At 43.5% G+C, this 18,551-nt stretch overlaps 1 protein-coding gene across 1 annotated transcript; it reads right to left on the reverse strand.

The window, feature by feature from the left end:
* Positions 1 to 3,882: 3,882 nt before the first annotated feature.
* On the reverse strand, positions 3,883 to 6,612 carry LOC108030702 (protein commissureless 2). Its single transcript, XM_017103741.3, has 2 exons — positions 5,429 to 6,612; positions 3,883 to 4,737 (listed from the first exon to the last, which is right to left on the reverse strand). Exons 1-2 carry the CDS (start codon positions 5,886 to 5,888, stop codon positions 4,181 to 4,183), a joined length of 1,017 nt encoding a protein of 338 aa, XP_016959230.1. The 5' UTR covers positions 5,889 to 6,612; the 3' UTR covers positions 3,883 to 4,180.
* Positions 6,613 to 18,551: the final 11,939 nt, after the last annotated feature.

Raw genomic sequence — 18,551 nt, forward strand, 5'->3', positions numbered from 1 at the left:
ACAGTTAGCGCATCGCAGTTAACTCGTTCGGCCGGAGTTTTCCTGTTGGGTTTTTATGAGTTGGGTTCACGTCTACAGTATCTTGCAGCGCCCATAACTTTGAGTCGTACAACTTTTATTTGCATTTTTATTTGTTTTTCCTTAGTCGGGCTTCTCGGAACACACCAACTTTTTATATGTTTTTATGAAGATAGAATTTAATTTCGCTTTTGTTTGGCATCCCAATTGAGTTAAATATTTTACTCGAATTAAGCACCAAAGTTGGCCGAACCGACTGCACTTTTGGGCCCTCCAATCTCAAGTGCTGGGATTGTTATATTTACATTGCAGAATTTTTGGAGCGCAGAGCGTTTGTCAGTTACTAATTCGCATTCCATGCTTGACCCAGTGCTAAATTGCCTTTTCATGCAGCTCTCAAAGCCAAGCCCAAAATCAATTTATTGTTATTTTTTTGGGAATTTCAATCAGAAATTCTTTAATTTTCTTGAATGTAAAACGTTTTTTGTTAGGTAAATTGCAGCAAGTGTTGCTGGTTGTCAGCACATGTGTTCGAGATACAGCCTCCAATTTATATCTTTCTGTGGTCTGCCGCAAACCAGGCACGCAGAACTCTAATACAGATTATTTATCTAAAAAAAGCTCTTAATTTTTCGCTATCCAACCCCCGGGGCAAAGCTTTTACTACACTTCACCATATCTACGTATATGGAGAGCATTTTGAGCAAATATTTTCACAAGCGCCGCATTCTCGCTGCCATTTACAAAGGCAAACACATCAAATTGCAAAATCTTGCCTTGGCAGACACTGTTGCTTTTTTATTTATTGCAAACTTTTCATTCACCTTTGAGTTAAGGTAAAATCCGAGTAAATAACGCAGCGTCAGTTCGAAATGTTTGCTCAAAGTCTAAAGGAAAGATGGAGACATGGCGGTTGTATTTAACTCGTGGCATTTTAAAAAGCTCCACAACTGACAAGGGGGCAAACAAATGGGAGGCACTGTGTGACTTTTAATAAGAATCTCGGAGAGCATAAATAAACACTTCATGGGGATCAGAAAAAATTGGACGGCCTTAATCGCCGGTAATCGCCCTTGACCACTTAAATACTTGTAAATAACTTTTAGGTTTTAGGTCAATGGGCTTAAATTAATATTTAAATATTGGCCCAACACAATTTACACACCCATTGTAGTTTTTAATGTTTGTTCTTCTCGAGGCTGAAATCGATTTTAACGCTTTGGCATGTAATTTATGTTTTACTGGTACAAGCAACGGGCTGACCCCATAAAAATGTTATAGAAATGTGTGGATGTTCAAACTTGGTGACTGTTTTCGAGGGACAGCGGCTTGCCAATTTTGATTCTGGCTTTTGTTTTGGTTTCGATTTTGCTTTCAGCCGCCTGCACAAAAAGTGGGTCAAATGTTGCGTATGACGCTGCTTTTCAGCCGGCGGCTGTTGGCCAACCGGTTTCGCTTTCAAACATCGGCGGCGGTTCGTCTGAGTCGGGACTTGGTGTGGACCGTTTGGATGTGGCTGCAGCTTTGTGTTTGGGTATCTTCCAGCTTCCACTTCCAGCTCGAAGTTGGCTTCGGCCTGGCCAAGATTTTGGCGCTTAATTGAAAATTCAGGCGGCCGGGCCAGCGCGTTGTGAGGGGCCATAAACGTGGGCTAATGTGCATTTTATTAATAAATTGTCCGCTTCATTAGCTCGGGGTTGGGCCCTCCGCCCTCTGGCCCAGCAACCTGCAACTTTCTCCGATCGGAGATGCATCCGACGGATGGGCTTTTAATAAATTGCCCTTCGGTTGCGCTTTCTCGCTGGATGCGGAATCCGCGATTTGCATTTAGAGCTAATTATGTTGTTTATGCTGTATAATATTTTGATGTGCCCTGTGTGCGATCTACACATGTTTTCGTGGCAGCAGCCGTTAAACCGTCAATGCAAATGCAAATCGAAAATAAAACTGAAAATAAAATGGACTCGCTGTCTGGGGTCCGGAGCCAAGGTGAAAGCATACACAAATCGCTATACTCGCCTGAAACTGGCTATTTGCCTCATAACCGATTGGGCTTCAGCCCATTAGCCAGGCAATTAGCATGGCTAACATAAAGCGCGATACTAAAACTCATTAGCAACAATTTCAAGTATGCACTGGAACTATTTGTTTTTGCCCGGTAATGGCGGTGATGAAATTCTATGGCCTGCTGTAATTCGTAATACGTAACAATCCAGAATTGTTCTGCTAACCAAAAGAGCCAATACCTCAGTCTTTCCTTGTAGCCAGAAGCTTTCGATATGGGGAAGGCAGAACGTGAGGGGATTACCTGAGCGGCTGACCACGCGCTCGTTGTGAGTTTTAGGAATTTTTTGGCATTGTTTTTACCGCCACACGAAGTCGCCTAATGAAACAATTTGCACACATTGTGGCGAACTCAAACTGACCAATCGGTGGGCGTGCTTCGGCGGGGCTTTGCTCATTTTACAGTCCGGTCGACAATAAAATCCATAGATCATCCAGCCCTTGTGAAAGCGGTCGCCGGCTAAATATTCATAGGTTCTAGACATGAGGCTAAGTTAGTTAGGCGTCTCGTAGGGGGATATGTCATAAACTGTCAAATAAACTAAGAGCGATCGTAAATCCCGACTGCATTTGCAATTAATAATTATTGCTTTGCATAGGCGACTCGCAGGTGAAGTGGGTTCCCACCGATATGCAAATGCCACCGCAAGAGGTTCTTCCCCCGAACTTGGACCACTTCGCACCACTCCGAGCACCGATCACCAATCACGGATTGCCAATCGCGGATCGTGAGATAAATAACTTTTACTGCGCTCGCATAAATGCAATTTATTCGCACCCCCACATGGGGGTTTCTAGTTGTCGGTGATTTGTTTACCCATTCAAATGGGCATAATAATAATGAAGCACGGAAACGGCAACTGGCGGTGCAACCGGCAATCTATAAATACAATAACGATAATAATAATAGTGATAGTAAAAAATCACATGGCGGCAAAGAGCGACAAATCCGTTGCACTGTGGGATAAATTTCCATAGAATTCATTCCATTTGTTAATGTCGATTGCCGGTTGGTTCAGATGGCAGATAGCGCAGTGATAGTACCTTACTTGCAGTCGTTTGTTCACGCTAACCGGACCCTATCTTGGCCCATGGAATGCGCCGCTTTGGAGACGGAAAGATAAAGCCGGGGGAATTTCTCGAAAGCATTTCCCCCAGAAGATAGAGCGAAGCCCTAGACCTACCGCAATCCGTACTGCCTTCCGACCTGGCCACGTTTTCCGGCACGGGGTTAACTGGGAGTCACGTCCACAGGGCCAGCATCGGTGCTAGGAAAACAGTGTTCGAGATCATTTGTTATGTCTATGTCTATTGTCTCCGCCAGCGATTTGCATACCTATACATGGGTTTACTAGCTTATCAATGCGAAATTACAATTGCACAGATGCATTGTGCAGTTGTGCTGGCAGTGGCAGGCGAATAAGCTATCACGTCCTTAGCTCAATGTCAAATCGAACTGTCTCTATCTGTCTATCTATCTATCTACGGCAACCATCTCAATCTGCCGGGTTGTTGGGTTGTTCGATTGCTCGATTGTTGGGTTGTTGTTCTGCTCTGGCATTCGCTCAGACCGAAGCTGGGAGCTATTTATAAAGCTCAGCGGCGCGGGGAGTCCCCGCCTGGCAAAGGATTTCTTCGCCATCTGTTCCTGGCGTCAATCAAATCAGCTGCTGCAGCGCCAATGAATCAATTTGAATGTCAAGCGATTGATGGGAAAATAATAATCAGAGCCGCTGACAGATGGAGAGTTGCCAAGCGGACTCCCCTTCTGCACATACGAGCATAATTGAGCCATTGGTATTTGATTGTTAGGTATTTTGTGTATAATTTATTATCACCTAGTTGGCGGCCTACTTAAGTCTAGTAACAATGTGCGTCTTCGCGTTTCCATAAGTACTGGATACAGAGTCATTAAGTACAATCTGGCGAAACTAACTGGCTAGCACGTTCAGTAGCGAGTAGAGTGTTTAGTAACGTCTTTTGATAATCACAGCGCTTAGTTTAATTACATAAAGTATGTCTTTCCAGCATGAATATGAGGTATCACAGAGCTCAGTTGCGTGGATGGGCACCCGCGCGGCAGCCACTCGAGGTGGCTCTACCGCTTGCCGTCGTCTTTCACCTGGCTGTCTTTCGCCTTCGATTTCTTTTTCTCGTCGACGGTCTTGTAGGAGCTGCCGAATACCTCCGCATAGCTGGGCACAATTGGCATCATCACAAAGTTTGGCTTAATCGCCGCGCACGTGGGCGATGTCGCTGTGGCCGCAGATGTTGCCAGTGTTGCTGTTGCTGGTGTTGCTGTTGCCGGCGCTGCTGTTGCTGGTAGCAGCGGCATTGTGGCCTCGCAAAACGAAGGTGCCTGCGGTGCTGCCGCACTCTCGGCTGCCGAGGCCGGAGGTGCTGAGGCTGCAACTCCTGGATGCAGCGGCTCCTGGCCGCTCCTCTCCTGCCTATTGAACACATTAAACACACTCGGGTAGACAATCAGGCAGGAGGACTGGGGCGACTTCTGCAGCAGCTTCAGCGCCGCCTCGTAGCTGGGCAGTCCGGATACCAGGGTGTACTCCGGCACCGGGTCCTCCGCTTCCGGGTGCAGCTTCAACGCCTCTATATCCACAACGGTGCACTGCGTCGAGCCGCTGGCATTGTTGCGATCTGCAAAACAAAGAACAATAATTGTTTATTAGCACTTGCAATCGTTGTAAGTGGAGTGGAAGGGGCTGGCTGAGATTAATAAAGACCTCGACCTAGTTGCTGAATTACAGTACTGAGCCCTCGCTGCTCGCATTTGTTTTCTCCTATTTGCTGGCTTTCATTGCCATTAACTTTTTGAATATTTTCTCTTCGCTGCATTCTTCTCATAATTGCCTTGGCACCGCTTTCGCATAAGCATGAGGTAAACGAATTTCTCTGAATTTAGCAGTACTTTCCGAATTACTTTTCGTTGGCAGTGTGCTAATTTGTTCAAGGCTTGTGCCCATTCCAGCGGCCTCACGAGTTATAGAAATTTGGAGTTCTTAAACCTTGCGTCAGGTATCGAATCACTTTGGCTTTACGACCCCAAACTGCCTAGGCACAATAAAGTGAATCATTAGAGATGTGGAAGCACTAAGACGGAATAACGCTCGAAAAGATTTCCACTGCTAATGGAGTATTTCCCTGATGACGGTCGCTCCAGGTCACCTAATTTCGGCCATAAAAAGTATTCTATAATGGCCGGAATTTTAACTTGTTTTGTGACGTACATCGTGAGTACTTTTCGGCAGTAAAGGCTAATCAAAACACTCGATAAGACTTAATCACCAGTGAGGTCAACAGCTTGCCATTTCTAGTGCGGAATACTTACAATTGCGTTTCCAGGTTCGGAACTGGTGGTACAGGAAGCAGGAGCAGATGCAGAAGACCATCGAGATGAGGATCAGGGTGAAGACGATGCCGATCCAGACCTCGTTCATGAACTTGTCGTACTCCAGCTGCTGCTGCAGCTGGCCCACACTGCTGCTGTCCAGCACCACCCGGTTGGCCAGGTCGAAATCCATTATCTCCCCGCCGGTGGCGTTCCTCGGGTGGTTGACTTCGTTGAGCTGGTGGTGGTGCTTCAGCTGGATGGAGCTGAGGATCTGCTGGCCAATCTGTTTCAGGAAATCGCTGCCCGAAATGGCGTCCAGGGTGGTGATCGTAGGCGTGGAGGCTTCGGGAGTACTCCTCCCGCTGTTCAGAATCTTCTGGGCGGCTGGACCGGCGTAGTGGTCGAAATGCAAATCGTGCGAGAGCTCGTAGTTCAATGCGCGCGGCAGGCTCTCCATGGTTTACTTTTATATTGGTCGGCAGGCGGGTAATCTCTATCTCTATCTGTGTAGCTGTGTCTCCGGTGCGGCACACTTTCACTGCCTCGATGTCGCTATCGGTATCTGTATCTCGTGGATCGTTCTTAATCTGCGGTTTCTTTTGGCGAACGCATACGTCCGTCGACGCCTGAGTCCACAAACAAACTGACTTGAGCGGCCGCTCCGACAAGCGGTCAGCCCGAGCAGCTCTGCGAGTTCAACTCCGTTCCACTCAAGAGAGCGCCGGAGAGCACATCCGAGTCCAGATCTACCTGGCCGAGATCTCGATCACTCCCTCTCCCCACTCATTTGCCGCTCGGTTACGCATCGCCGAGAACGTTCTCTCGCCGTGAAGCGATCTTGTATCTTGTAATTCCAATTCCAGAGCGCGTCTTTTGTGCTCCCACAGAACAGATAATGCCCTGGAATTATGGGACCATAATTGGCGTTACAAAGCGGCGCACATGTTGCTCAAGCAGAGAGGCAGGAGGAAGAGGGAGAAGAACGGGATAGGGATCGGATCGGTACGGGGATCGGTATAAGGAAGAGAGAGCGCGGGCCTCGGAGCATCGATCTTCATTTCTCCGCCGGCTTCTTCGATTTCGGTTCGGTTTGCAGCCGGGCAAATGACATATCTTCAGTTCCTTGCAGTTAGAGAAATAACAGGAGTACTAACAGAAAATTTCGGAGTGTTATTTTACTTTAAATACTAAGGTTTCTTTTTATATTATTATTCTTAGTAAAGACTATACTTGTATCTTAATAAATAAAAACCCATATAATTCGTGGAACACCGACTCATCTTGTCAAGCGAACTTCCAAATCAAATTGTATTTTGTTTGGAGTGTTAATATTATTTGACTATATAAATAATTGGACAAACCAATAGTTGTTTGTATAAAAATATAATATAAATGCTAAAATCCATTAGGTATGACTTCATATCAAATTATAAATCCAATAAAAGATTCCCTAGCTATTCTAGAAATATTTAGTGTAAATCCATAGCACAGTTTTCCTCTGGGTGTACAGTGCTGTTCTTTTCCTCCGCATTGTTGGACGGGGAAAGAGAAATTATGGCTGTAGGATAATGTGTTTGTGGGACTGTTGCTGCCCTGTTGCTGTTTGTGTGCCCAAAGGGGCCCGAGACTTCTCTGGTTCTTCTTCAATTTTTTATTTTCCCTTGGCTTGGTGGAGTTTTAAATTACAGCTACGTGCAGATATCTTATTTCGGGCAGCAATTTTGTGGGCGACGCGATGATCACCTGGCTTAGGTTGATCACTTTTTGGCGATAGCGGCAGGTAGGGTTAGTTCTTGGGTCTTGGGAATGGAACCGGGAGTGGGAATGGGGATTGGCACCGAGGACCGAATAGATACAACAGTTGTCCATTTATGGGATTGATGTGTGTGTAATTGGAGGATTCGTGGCTGAGAAGGGATGCTGCCGGGGGATTATCCTTGAAATCAAAGAGGCGCGGAGCAGGGTATGACATAATCTTGCGTAAAAATGGAGATGGCAGTGGGATTACCCCTTAGAGGTTGTCAATGGAAAATCTTTAGTACTTCGAGGTGCTCTGAGGATGACAAAAAATACTTAAACAACTCATACTCAACGAGAGAAATAATAAGAAGTAGTTATTTAATAATCTATGGAACGAATTTCCCACCACGCCATAGCTTTTCGTTTTGATAGAACCCCTTAATGGTAGAATATTCCTACGCATTTCCTCAGACCCATAACAGACCAATAAATCAGCTAAAATTCTATAGCCATCCCCTAAAAATTAACTAAAGGGAGCCCCTCCGGAATGAGTTGCCATTTCCCATTACGATGCCCCCGTCGATAAAAATCACATAAATACAAGCACTCAAAACAAGGCGGATAAGATCAGCACCCGCTCGGAGATGGAGGAGAAATTGCTTTTCAACAAGACAGCGCCTAAGATAAATCTCGTTGCGACTCACAAAGGGTTGCCTATGGTCTCGGGACGCGGTTCCTGATGAGCTCATCGAAGAGCGGCCAGAAATGAGCATTCCTTATCACGATCGGCTAATCTCGCCGAGGAAGTGAATCAGCAGAGGCTGGGGAGATTAGCAGAACGCCGGAGGTTGTCAGTGGGTCGATGACGTCTTTTCAGCTCACCCAGGGGCGGGGGAATTAGGCGGGTATTCTTCTCCGGTTGGTGCGGCTAACCCATATGGGCGAAGACATTCCATGCCAATGCCAATCCCATTCCCATTCCCTACCATTTTAGATACTCGCCCATCTATGCCAGGTATGCAGTTTCTTGCAATCAACTGTCACGGACCGTGAGAAGAGACAATGGCAATTTAATTAAGCGGGCTAAGGCCCGCCTTGGGTTTTCTGGGCCTCAACCTATTCTCGGGGTAGCTCAGTAGCTTCTGCCCTGAAAGACGGCGTACATATCTGGGTTCCTCCTCATTGTGGTCTTGTCTTCGCGCCGCTTTCTTTCCTTTCCTTGCACGTCGGCTTAGTTGACCGACTTGGGCCAAGTAGCTTTAATTTAAGACCCTAATGAGCCATTTAGGCATTCTGGGCTTTGTGTCTTCAATGCCGACTACTGTGTGTCTCCCTGCCCCCGAACAAAGTTAAATTAATGAGTCCACGGCCAGTTGGAGTCTTTGGATTTCGGGCCTCGGTCTTTGGTTTTTGGGGGACTCTTTTCCGAATGCGGGTGATGCTCAGATGCTCTGATGCTGATAAAGCTGCTTAATTTTTCACTGACTCCGAGATCGGGGTCTCTGCGCTGCTTTGCATAATGCAGCCCGCCACCGAGCCACAATTTTTACATAGTTTATTAATTTTTCGGATTTCGGCTTAGGTGTCCGCACTCCCCGCCGCCCTCTGTCGCCTGTCAACCGCTTCTGACACAAATAAATCGGCTTAAATTTGATCTTGAGCGGTGTATTTTGATTCCCCGTCCTAGCTGAGGGCACTTTGTATCTCAGGGCACCGTGTGTGCATTATTGATGATGGGGACTGACCTTAGCTAGAAGCCGGCCCCAAAGAATCCGCCGATCGGGCGATCGGGCCCCTGAGTTATGGTCGGCCTCATAATCGGCTTGCTGGTAGTGATTTAAGTGGATTGGCTTTAATTATATAGGAAATTCTTTGACGGGCGTTACATTGGTTCGAGTCATTGGGCTAACTGTGACGCCCCACCAGGGGTTTCTGTTAGTTCCTATTTTGTACGTCATTACCATTCTACATCGTACCATATTTATTCTCGAGGAGATTTCCCTTATCAGCCACAAAGTGTCGCAAAAATTTATAAATGCTCTTTGAATACTATAAAAAATATTACTGATTATATAACAAGATTTAAATCTTTATGTCAATGAGGGAGGTAATTAGTTCCTCGTAAATATTTACTGATAGCCATTTTAAAAGTAAACAAAACTGAACTTGAAATGTTTTTAAACGAACTAGAAAATGAAAAAGCTGATGACCTTTAAATGTATATGATAATGCAAGCACTTGATTTTAGTTCAGAGATGTGTTTGCTATAGTTGCTTCCCCGAATAAATTTTATTTTCAATGAAACCTTTTTCCGGGTGCAGCTAAGATGGCAATTATCATCCCGGCAGGATAGCATGAGAATGAAACCCCTTGATATACGACACCCACTTCCTTCCAGTTCTAATTGAGCTGTAAATTCAACCCTAGATTTTTGTGCACACATCTCCAAGCCAAACTGATTTCCATATAATTACAGGGCACAATGCGTTTCTCACATTTGCTCTTATTGAGCGATCAGGAGAAGTATCATTGGACGAATCAGTCTCGCAGTCGATTCCCTGAATCCCAGAATCCCGGATCCGGAGTTTCGGGCCCTGAGCCACCCGCGGGCAGGGGCCATAAAGTCATGACATCCTGCCGGGCAACTAGAAGCACTTGTTCTGCATCTCCACTCCGACTTTTTCTCACCCTGCCCGGGGCGCATTTGCTGGATACGTATCTTGTGCCTTTTTTCCGAAGCTCAGCAAGACGCATTGCGACCAACTGAGCTGTGACGGAGCGAAAGTCATGGCAGGAGTGTAGCCATATCTGAAAGTACCAGAGTGCCTGGCCAGGTAATTGCTGCAGTTGTCGGGGGGCAGTGATGTGAAACATTTGTCATATGGACCGAAACCGAGCGACGTGCCGCTGCCATGGGAAAGTCAGTTCGCAGTTCCCTAATCTGTGATATAGGTCATGCAACCCTCAAGGTTCCGAGTAGGTACCATCTCCACTCCAACGCCAGCTCTGGACGGCGCATTGTCTCTGGTCCCTTTGTGTTTGTTATGGATTCGTAGAAATTACGCGTGAGCATGCCAGGCATCCTTTTCATATTCTTATGTCGAGGCAAGTAGCTCGGGCCTATTATGTTCTGTTTCCGAAGACAACAAGTGCAGCGCTGAGTGGCCTTTTATTCCAGGCACAATTAAAAACGCAGTTGTGCATAGAGTTAGCAGAATAGCTGGAAGTCTGGCTCAAGTTTAGCCAAGCCAAACCAAGCCCACCTCCAGCAACAGAACCGTCTTGTAGGCACCCACCCATTCAATGTCAATGAACCGCAGTTGTAATGTTTATACGCCCATCACAGTCAAAGATACGCATACAGCTACAGTGCACTGAGCAAAACAGGTGTAGGATGAAATTGTTGTACAGAAAACACTTTATATTTTGAGGATTTCCTTAAATACTTAAAGCTTGGAAATGTGTCAGTAATCAGTAAGAAATAAAATAATTTTTGTAGATAAGTAGGTATTACAAGTTTTTGATGTGGTCGGTTTTTAGAGACTATTATTTAGGACTAGAATTTCTGGCTGAAAATCTAGGGGAATGTTATACAATAATTGTATTTTTATTTATGCCCAAGAATATCAAAATAAAAACGAAATATTTATATACCGAAAATGGGACTGTTTGGCATGTTTCGAGGATTGGAAAAAAGTTGGCATAAGTTTATTTTATGGGGAGTTATGATAATATGGATTTAAAAGACTAACCAACAATTTTTCATTTTACAAACCAATTTACTATTCTTTTTGCTTAACTGAAATCCTATTTGTGAAGCTCCAAAATTTTTCCGCCTGCAGCTATAGCGGCAGATAGAAGCACACGGAATGGAGCACTCCAAAGTTGTCCACCTTCCGACGCTGTCGTTGCTTGGATTTTTACTTTATTTGTTTATGGTTTTACCGTCTGATTATCTTGGGCGCGTTTTAGCCCCAAGTTCGTTGCGCTTGGCCAGACTTCCTCCCCGCACTACCCCTACGACACCATCCCATCCCAAGCGTGTAGTACTTATGATGTTATTTCATTTTATTGTCGCCGTCTTCGGGACCTTTCCCCATCACCGGCTGTCAAAGTTTCGGTTTTCTGTTGGTTTATCGCTCCAGAGGTTTTCTATACAACAATTGATTGAACATTATTAGCACTCAAGCATAAATTTGTTCGACATTCTCGACAGGGTTAACTGCTTCAATGTTTGTAGTCCATTAGGTGAAGGAAGCCCCAGAAGTCACAAGTCTGATGGAGAGATAGGTACTTCTATGGCCCCTTCGGGTTAAATCAAAACTCTCTTGTTGAACAGTACAAGTTAAGTAACTCGTAAATCAAACTACTATTGAGCCAAACACAACTAAGTGAGTTACAAAATCGCAATTGCAACTGGAAAATTACGCAGCACGCAATCAGGTTAATAGAGAGCTTGCAAAATAGTGTGTGCTAATGAAAACCACCTATAAATTATTTTATAATGCAGTTAAATATTCTTTTATTGATTAATTTACCATTTAATTTGCAGCTACTGTAACTAATCAAAGCTCCTTAGCTCGCTTTTCACTTCTGGGTAGAACGCGGAATCTGGTAATTTCAGTTTAATATTCCCGATCAACCTTATTAATTATCCCCACTGATTTATCGATCGCTTGCGCTGACAGCAACAAGTTGTTGATGCCCGAGATCTGTAATTAAATCAGACTAGCTCTCAAGTCTAGGAAGCGATCGTTCTATGTAACACCATGTTGCACACCAGATCCTCAGGCTGTAAGCATTCCGGGTGGGATTCGAAATCACACAAATCATTGGGGGAGTTACAAGTGGCATTCTCACTTTAGTACGTAATCGCACAGTAATGTAAACAGTTTGCACTCATTTTTGAGGTTTTTACATTAAGTCACCCCCGCGATCCATCGAATCGAACTTTAATTAATCAAGTGCACTTGGTGGCCAGTCATTGAACCCGACCGACACAAACGAGTTTTCCGCCCAGTTTCGCACGTGTAAAAGATTTCATTGCATTAACATACCGAACTTGTGTAATAAACCACAAGATCATCGAATCCGGCACGGCAAACTCAAATGGAATTCTTTTATTCAGAAAGCCGTTGTGGTCACAGTGTGGGATCGCTTAATAGACCCATAGACCGACGGACCGACGGACTTACAGACCTTTAACATCGATGGGAGACTTTCAATTAACCTTAATTTCGCACTTGGCGCCCGGCCGATTTTCTCTTCCGATTTCCACTTAAGCCCCGATTCTACTGACCCCAATTGGTTTCGTCAGAGCATCGGAATCGATCAATAAACAAATTTTATATTATTGATTATCGTGTTGGTCATGCTCACAAGGTGTTGGGAAACACTGCGTCTGCCTCCCGCAGCCCGAACTTCTTTATTCCCCTTATCGGAGCACTCTTATCAAATGATATGCAAGGTGCTGGGCGGTTTGATGTGCTTGGGCAATTCATCAATGCACTCTCTCTGTGCCTCCATTCAGGCATGTGGGTTCCCCAGCCTGGGCCTGTGGCCCTTGTCATTATTGACATTACCAATGTTATTGATTGTCGTCCGCTGGGTGTCGTTGGGCTTCTTGGGCACGGCTTTCATTTGCGCCTCACGAAATCGAAAGTACATGTTAATTATTTCCACACACGGCCAACAATCACCTGCATTCAGGGGACCCCAGATCCATTTCCACTGATAAGCGCATTAGTTTTCGAGTGTCACCGAAAGAAACAAAAACACTTCCCTCCTCACTGATTTTCGTGTCAATCAGGCCCAGAGAAAAGAGCTCAGTTTCCAATTTTTCCCGTGTTGACGTTTCTTTTTCCCATTTTTTATTTTTTTTGCCCTGTCAACGTTGCATGCAAACAAGAAATGGGGCTTTGAGTCGGGGGAGTGTTTAGACCGGCGACAGTAGCGTTACAAAGCATTGGATTTTCAGGTCTGCCGGCTTAGCAATTCTTGGAAGTGTCCCTCTCGCTGCATTCTTTGAGTTTTTTGGCGCAGGTACCTTTCCCACTTTTTGAGGTTCACTTCGCCCCATTCCTTTGATTTCGATAAGTCGGTTATTGGGGCGTTTGAAAGGGCTTAGAAAGGTTTGTTAGTCTGTCAAAAGCAGCGGAGTGATGCGGCCAAAAGGATCCAACAATCGGGAAGAGTGCTGCTTTCATTAGCCGATTGAAGTGAAAGTCATTTATGATTTCCAGAGTGATTCAGATTTTATGAATGAATTCAAGTAAGCAAGGTGAGCCCAACCTCTATTGTTGGAACACACCTCCTGTGTTATGTACCTTATTGACGTTAGATACAAAACTCAATAAAATGATATACTATTACATTTTATTATATATATATACATATATTATTCATTTATTCTACTCTTTTACAGATTTAATTGTTCTAATTGTGCGACAATTATAAACGTATTATCTGCACTTAATAACATTATTATAAGTAAGTTTTTCTTTCCACTTTTTGTATGCCGCTAAAGCTCCAGTCCTCACCTGGTTTAATTATTGGTTTAAAGCTTTATTGTTCTAATAAGTCGCTTTGCATTTTCCGATATCTTATTAAACGCTCCCCACTTTTAGTTAGACATCAGCCACAGTAAAAGCAATTAAGATAAGATAATCCCCCATCATTCCGCACTATTTGCATTTGTAATGGGATTTGCACACCCTCCTCAGCCCGAGCTCAGCATTTCCCCCGGCTTTTGGCCCCGCTCCTTTTCTGCCACTTTTCACACGCTCATCTGCGAATGCTCCAATTAGACACCTCACTCTATATGGTACAGTACTATATAGCCGTCGGTCGTCTCACACCCACGCTAAAAATTAATTGCACGCTACCTTGTACACGCGCACCTGATGGAAATTTATACCCGAACTGCCGCTGGCGCTTTTCGCTCAAAACTAAAGCGAGACTGGGTCGCGCTTATTTAAAGTGCAATCTGCAACAATTCAATTAAGCCAATAACTAAACCAATTTGTAATGCGCTTCAGCTTTTTAGCTACAGCAACGAATTGCGATCACGACGAGGTGCACTGCAGAAAACGCTTGAACATATATAGTTTATTTTCAGAAACTCAAAAAATCAAATACAATACGGATTCTATCCAAACAAAGTTAGTATACATATGATATTTTGATGTTAGTTTATAAGTTTAGTTTCCTTTTAAAAAGTTCAATTAAAAATGGATTAGCAACATTTTATTGTTTTATGTTTTGTTGGTGAGTAATTCCGGGATATAATTATGATGCCCATAAACGAATTCCCCTTAATTTTTCTCACTGCTCGATGGTGATGAGGGAAATCCACGACTTGGTGGAAAGGAAATGGAAAAAGGCCAAAGACAAAGCCTTGGCAAGGCAGCGGGTCCAAATCCAATTAAACTAGTGACAACGACACTGCATCCACTAAAAAGGGCAAGTAGGCAAGTGGGAGGCATTGGGGGCGGCGGCCTGGGGGCTTCGGGGCGGTGGGAACTGCGAGCTGGCATAAAAATTGAATAAAGCGCAATTTCAACTGGACGGCGGCGGAGCAATGTGGCCATGTTGCTGCCACCTGCTGTCTGCTTTACATTTGCAAAAAATACAGCACAACGAGAACCCGACTTCAAAGCAATTGCGACATAATTAAGTTGACAACAACAGATGCAACAAAAGCAGCAACAGCCCCGGCAAAAGCACAGCAAAAGCATTGGCAATGGCAAACGCAAAAGCAACAGTGGCAGCGACACCAGCGACCGATTGACACCAGTGACCCAGTTCCGTACGTGGCTTGGTGGAAACGGCTGGAGGAAAACTGGACGAACTGCGAATGCACCACAGGCGGCACCGGGGAAAACACATAATTGGGTTTGTAATTTCAGAGATAATATAAAAATATACTTACGTCTACGTTACCAAACTAAATTAAATAACTTGAATTAAATAATTATTTATATTTTTTATAGTACTAAACAATATTTTGCACATTTTTACTAAGACAATTGTATATTTAAAGTTTAAAAAAATATAGTAAAAATATGATACTTTTGTATGATAGAAGAAATTTTAAAGAATTGTTTGCACTCCTGCATTACCAAAGTTAAATTTTAATGGTGGTTTCTTTTTTTTAAATAATACAAATGGTGTTGTAAAAAAAAATAGTAAGAAATAATATTTTTGCATGAAAAGAGAATATGTTGTGTAGGCTATAACAATATACTATTTGAAGTACATACACCAGGGTAATAATTGGAAAACTATAAAAAAAACTTTTCATAACGAAATAAAGTTATATATATTTTTAAATATAGTGATACTGTGGGAATTTAAGTTACACCCACACTGAGCACTCCTTAATCAATTATATTTTTTGTTTTGTAGTGTACTTCGGGCCTGGTTAAGACCCAGCCGCGTGACGTCGTCGCAGCCGTAGTTTAAAATTGAAAATTAAAATTGTTAGACAGCGTGTCGCGCTGTCGCCTGTCAGCGGCATTTGCTGGAGCGAATACCCTGCGGTGATATACACTCCGCCGAACCGGACGAGGAGTGACTTGGACATGGTCCTCGGTCAAAGGTACGGGGGCACGGGGTGCTTGTATAAAATACGCTATAAAAGTCGGACTGAGTCGGGATTAGCTCAACAGTTTGATGGGTCTGAGAAAGTAAAATAACAAAGAAACCCTTAAAGAAGCGTTGCTTGAGAGACTCTTCGGGGGCTTACAGGTAGTTTTATGACAGTGAAAGGTTTAGGGGGTAATAAACTAACCATTTCTAAGTGAAGTACTTACATATTGTAAGAAACACAAGTGTAATTGTGCTAATTTCGGAGTTTACTGTCTGTTCCTAAGTAACATTGTTAGATGCTACCTATAAAAATTGAGGCGATTTGAAAATGGTAACAGATAACACTATTTACCTATAATAATACAGGTCCTTTTGAAAATCTATTTATTTTATAAATTAGTTAAATTCAATGCAACGGTTCTAATGACATTAAACAATTTTAATAAATATATACATATATGGTTACATGGTAAACCCTCAAGGTATGACAAACGGGGATCAGGGTTCTTAAGTACTGTATTCAATTCGGGTAATTGTGGGGCTAGTCCTATTTAATTACTTAATCCCAGAAAATGCCGAAACTTTCTTAAATTTGCCTCGTACGACCCCCAGCCTCGCTCCCACTGCTTTTGCAGCGCCTCGGAAAGTTCAGCAGACCCAAACTAAACACTTAAGCCACACACTCTTTTATTTGGTCGCAGTTTTAACGGGTTCCACCAGCTGGCCGACTGGCTCGTCTGGCTGGCTGGGAGCCGGCTGTCTGGCCTGAGCCTGGTTTGTTTTCGCTCGGCTGTGCCACCCGAACACCACCCCCTGCGATTTTCACACCGCCATTGTCACCAGCTCTATGGCAACGTCAGACGGCGCTTTTAATGTTTGTTCAGCTCCAACGACAAAATCCAATTAAAGAAATTATGTTTACATATAAAAATGCATAAAACGAAAAGAAGGCAACAAAACCTGGCCACATTTGTGGCAAATTGTTATTAAAAAGCTTAGCAAACAAACTCTTAGACAGCTCAGCGAAAGGCACTTGAAACATTCACGCCTCAACCACAAGTCCGCAGTTTTAGTTTTCCTTTAATTTTTATTTGTGAGCCAAGTGGTTTGGCAGGGTTCTGTGGTGATTGTTTTCTCAGAGGAAGCGACTGCTAAGAGGAGGAACAACATGCGAGCTATGCCACAATCCACACATGCTCCAGTCGAGAGGTTTTCAACAAATTTCCTAGCATAATTCCTACGAAAGAAGGAACAACAAAGAAGATACACTCGTTTTTTGAGATACCAGATACTATTTAGTGGCCATTGGCATCATATTGTATAAGAAGGAAGTGGGAGAAGGTTGCCGGGGATCCTTTATGAAAACAAATTGCTCAAATTTCAGGGCACTCGCACTGGGTCTTGAGGATACATGTGGGAGTGTGGACTTAAGTGCATTTCGGTATGGATTACACGTGAGCCAGAAGGATATTGCGCTCTATGTGGGACAAGATACAAATTTGTCGACTAATAAGGAAGTTGTTGTGCTCAACTCTGTTTTTGTGGACATGCAGCCCCTGGGAATTCCCCATGGCAACAGGCACTTCAACTAACTAGATAATACCTTTATCTGGACAGTGATTCAGGCTGATTGTCGAAGAAGATTCTGTCTTATCATGAATGACGAAATTGGGCTATCTTAGAGTTGAATTTGTGATTCAGAGGATGATAAAAGCCACAAACAATGGTAATTTCATCTAAATACATAACATATTATGATAAATGCGAACTTTTCTTAGGAATGATGAAAGCATCACTATTTCAGACTGTTTAAGAACTCTTCTAGTACCAAAACCCGATCAGACGCATGTTTATAATCCCTTAACACTTATAAATATTTAATAAATTAATTTTTTGATTACGTGATAAAAAATTTCTAATTATAAATTGTCATTTGTCTGCCGCCTGCCACATTTTGTTACAAAATTTGACATAAGGATATATCATAAATCAAAAATTTTTAATTAAACCATTCTCATCTGTCTTTCACCTGCCGTAATGTGTTTTCATTAAGACCCTAGGATATACACATCAAAATAAGCTAAGTCCAAATATTCTCTTACCCTTTCTGGCTTCCACGGGTTTAATTCTAGCACAAATATAGCAAATCATAGTTCATACTTTATATATTTGAGTTATTTGTAATTGCCCACTCCCATTTTTCTTTCACCTGCCCCAATTTGTTTTCAATTTGACCCTTGGATCTCGACATAAACTGTATCTCTAATTACGAATCGCCCTGCGATGACCTAAGTGCAGAGGGCAAAAACCATTTTCAATTTTAACTGCCCCACAAAAAATCTCAAAAAAAGACATAAATCTAATTTGGCCCTGTGCATTTGCTTCTTTTATGGAGCCGGACCATTTGAAACTCGGGCGGCGAATGGCGATGCTGATGATGATGGTGATGGGCTATCTAAGCGCTCCAAATCCATTTACCCACCTGCGCACCAAATGGGTGTGAGAATGGCCGAAAAACGAACCCGAAATGGCCAAAGTTGAAAGGGAGTCAATGGCAACAATAAAACGGGAAACGCGAAATTTCCCAGCGCCGCACGAAAATTATTTTATGATGCTTTTAAACTAATTTTCTGGAAAAACAACGTGAAAACGGATTTTCCTTGGCCGTCGCTGCCGCTGTCGGGAAAACTGTTGACTGAGGACGCGTGGGCACGTAAAAATTTTATTTTATTTGCCATCGCTGCGAGCACATTTTGAAGTGGAACGCGTGGCGGTCGCGAGTTGTGAATTC

This window comes from Drosophila biarmipes, chromosome 3L, assembly GCF_025231255.1.
Source record: "Drosophila biarmipes strain raj3 chromosome 3L, RU_DBia_V1.1, whole genome shotgun sequence".
Classification (NCBI taxonomy): Eukaryota; Metazoa; Arthropoda; class Insecta; order Diptera; family Drosophilidae; genus Drosophila; species Drosophila biarmipes.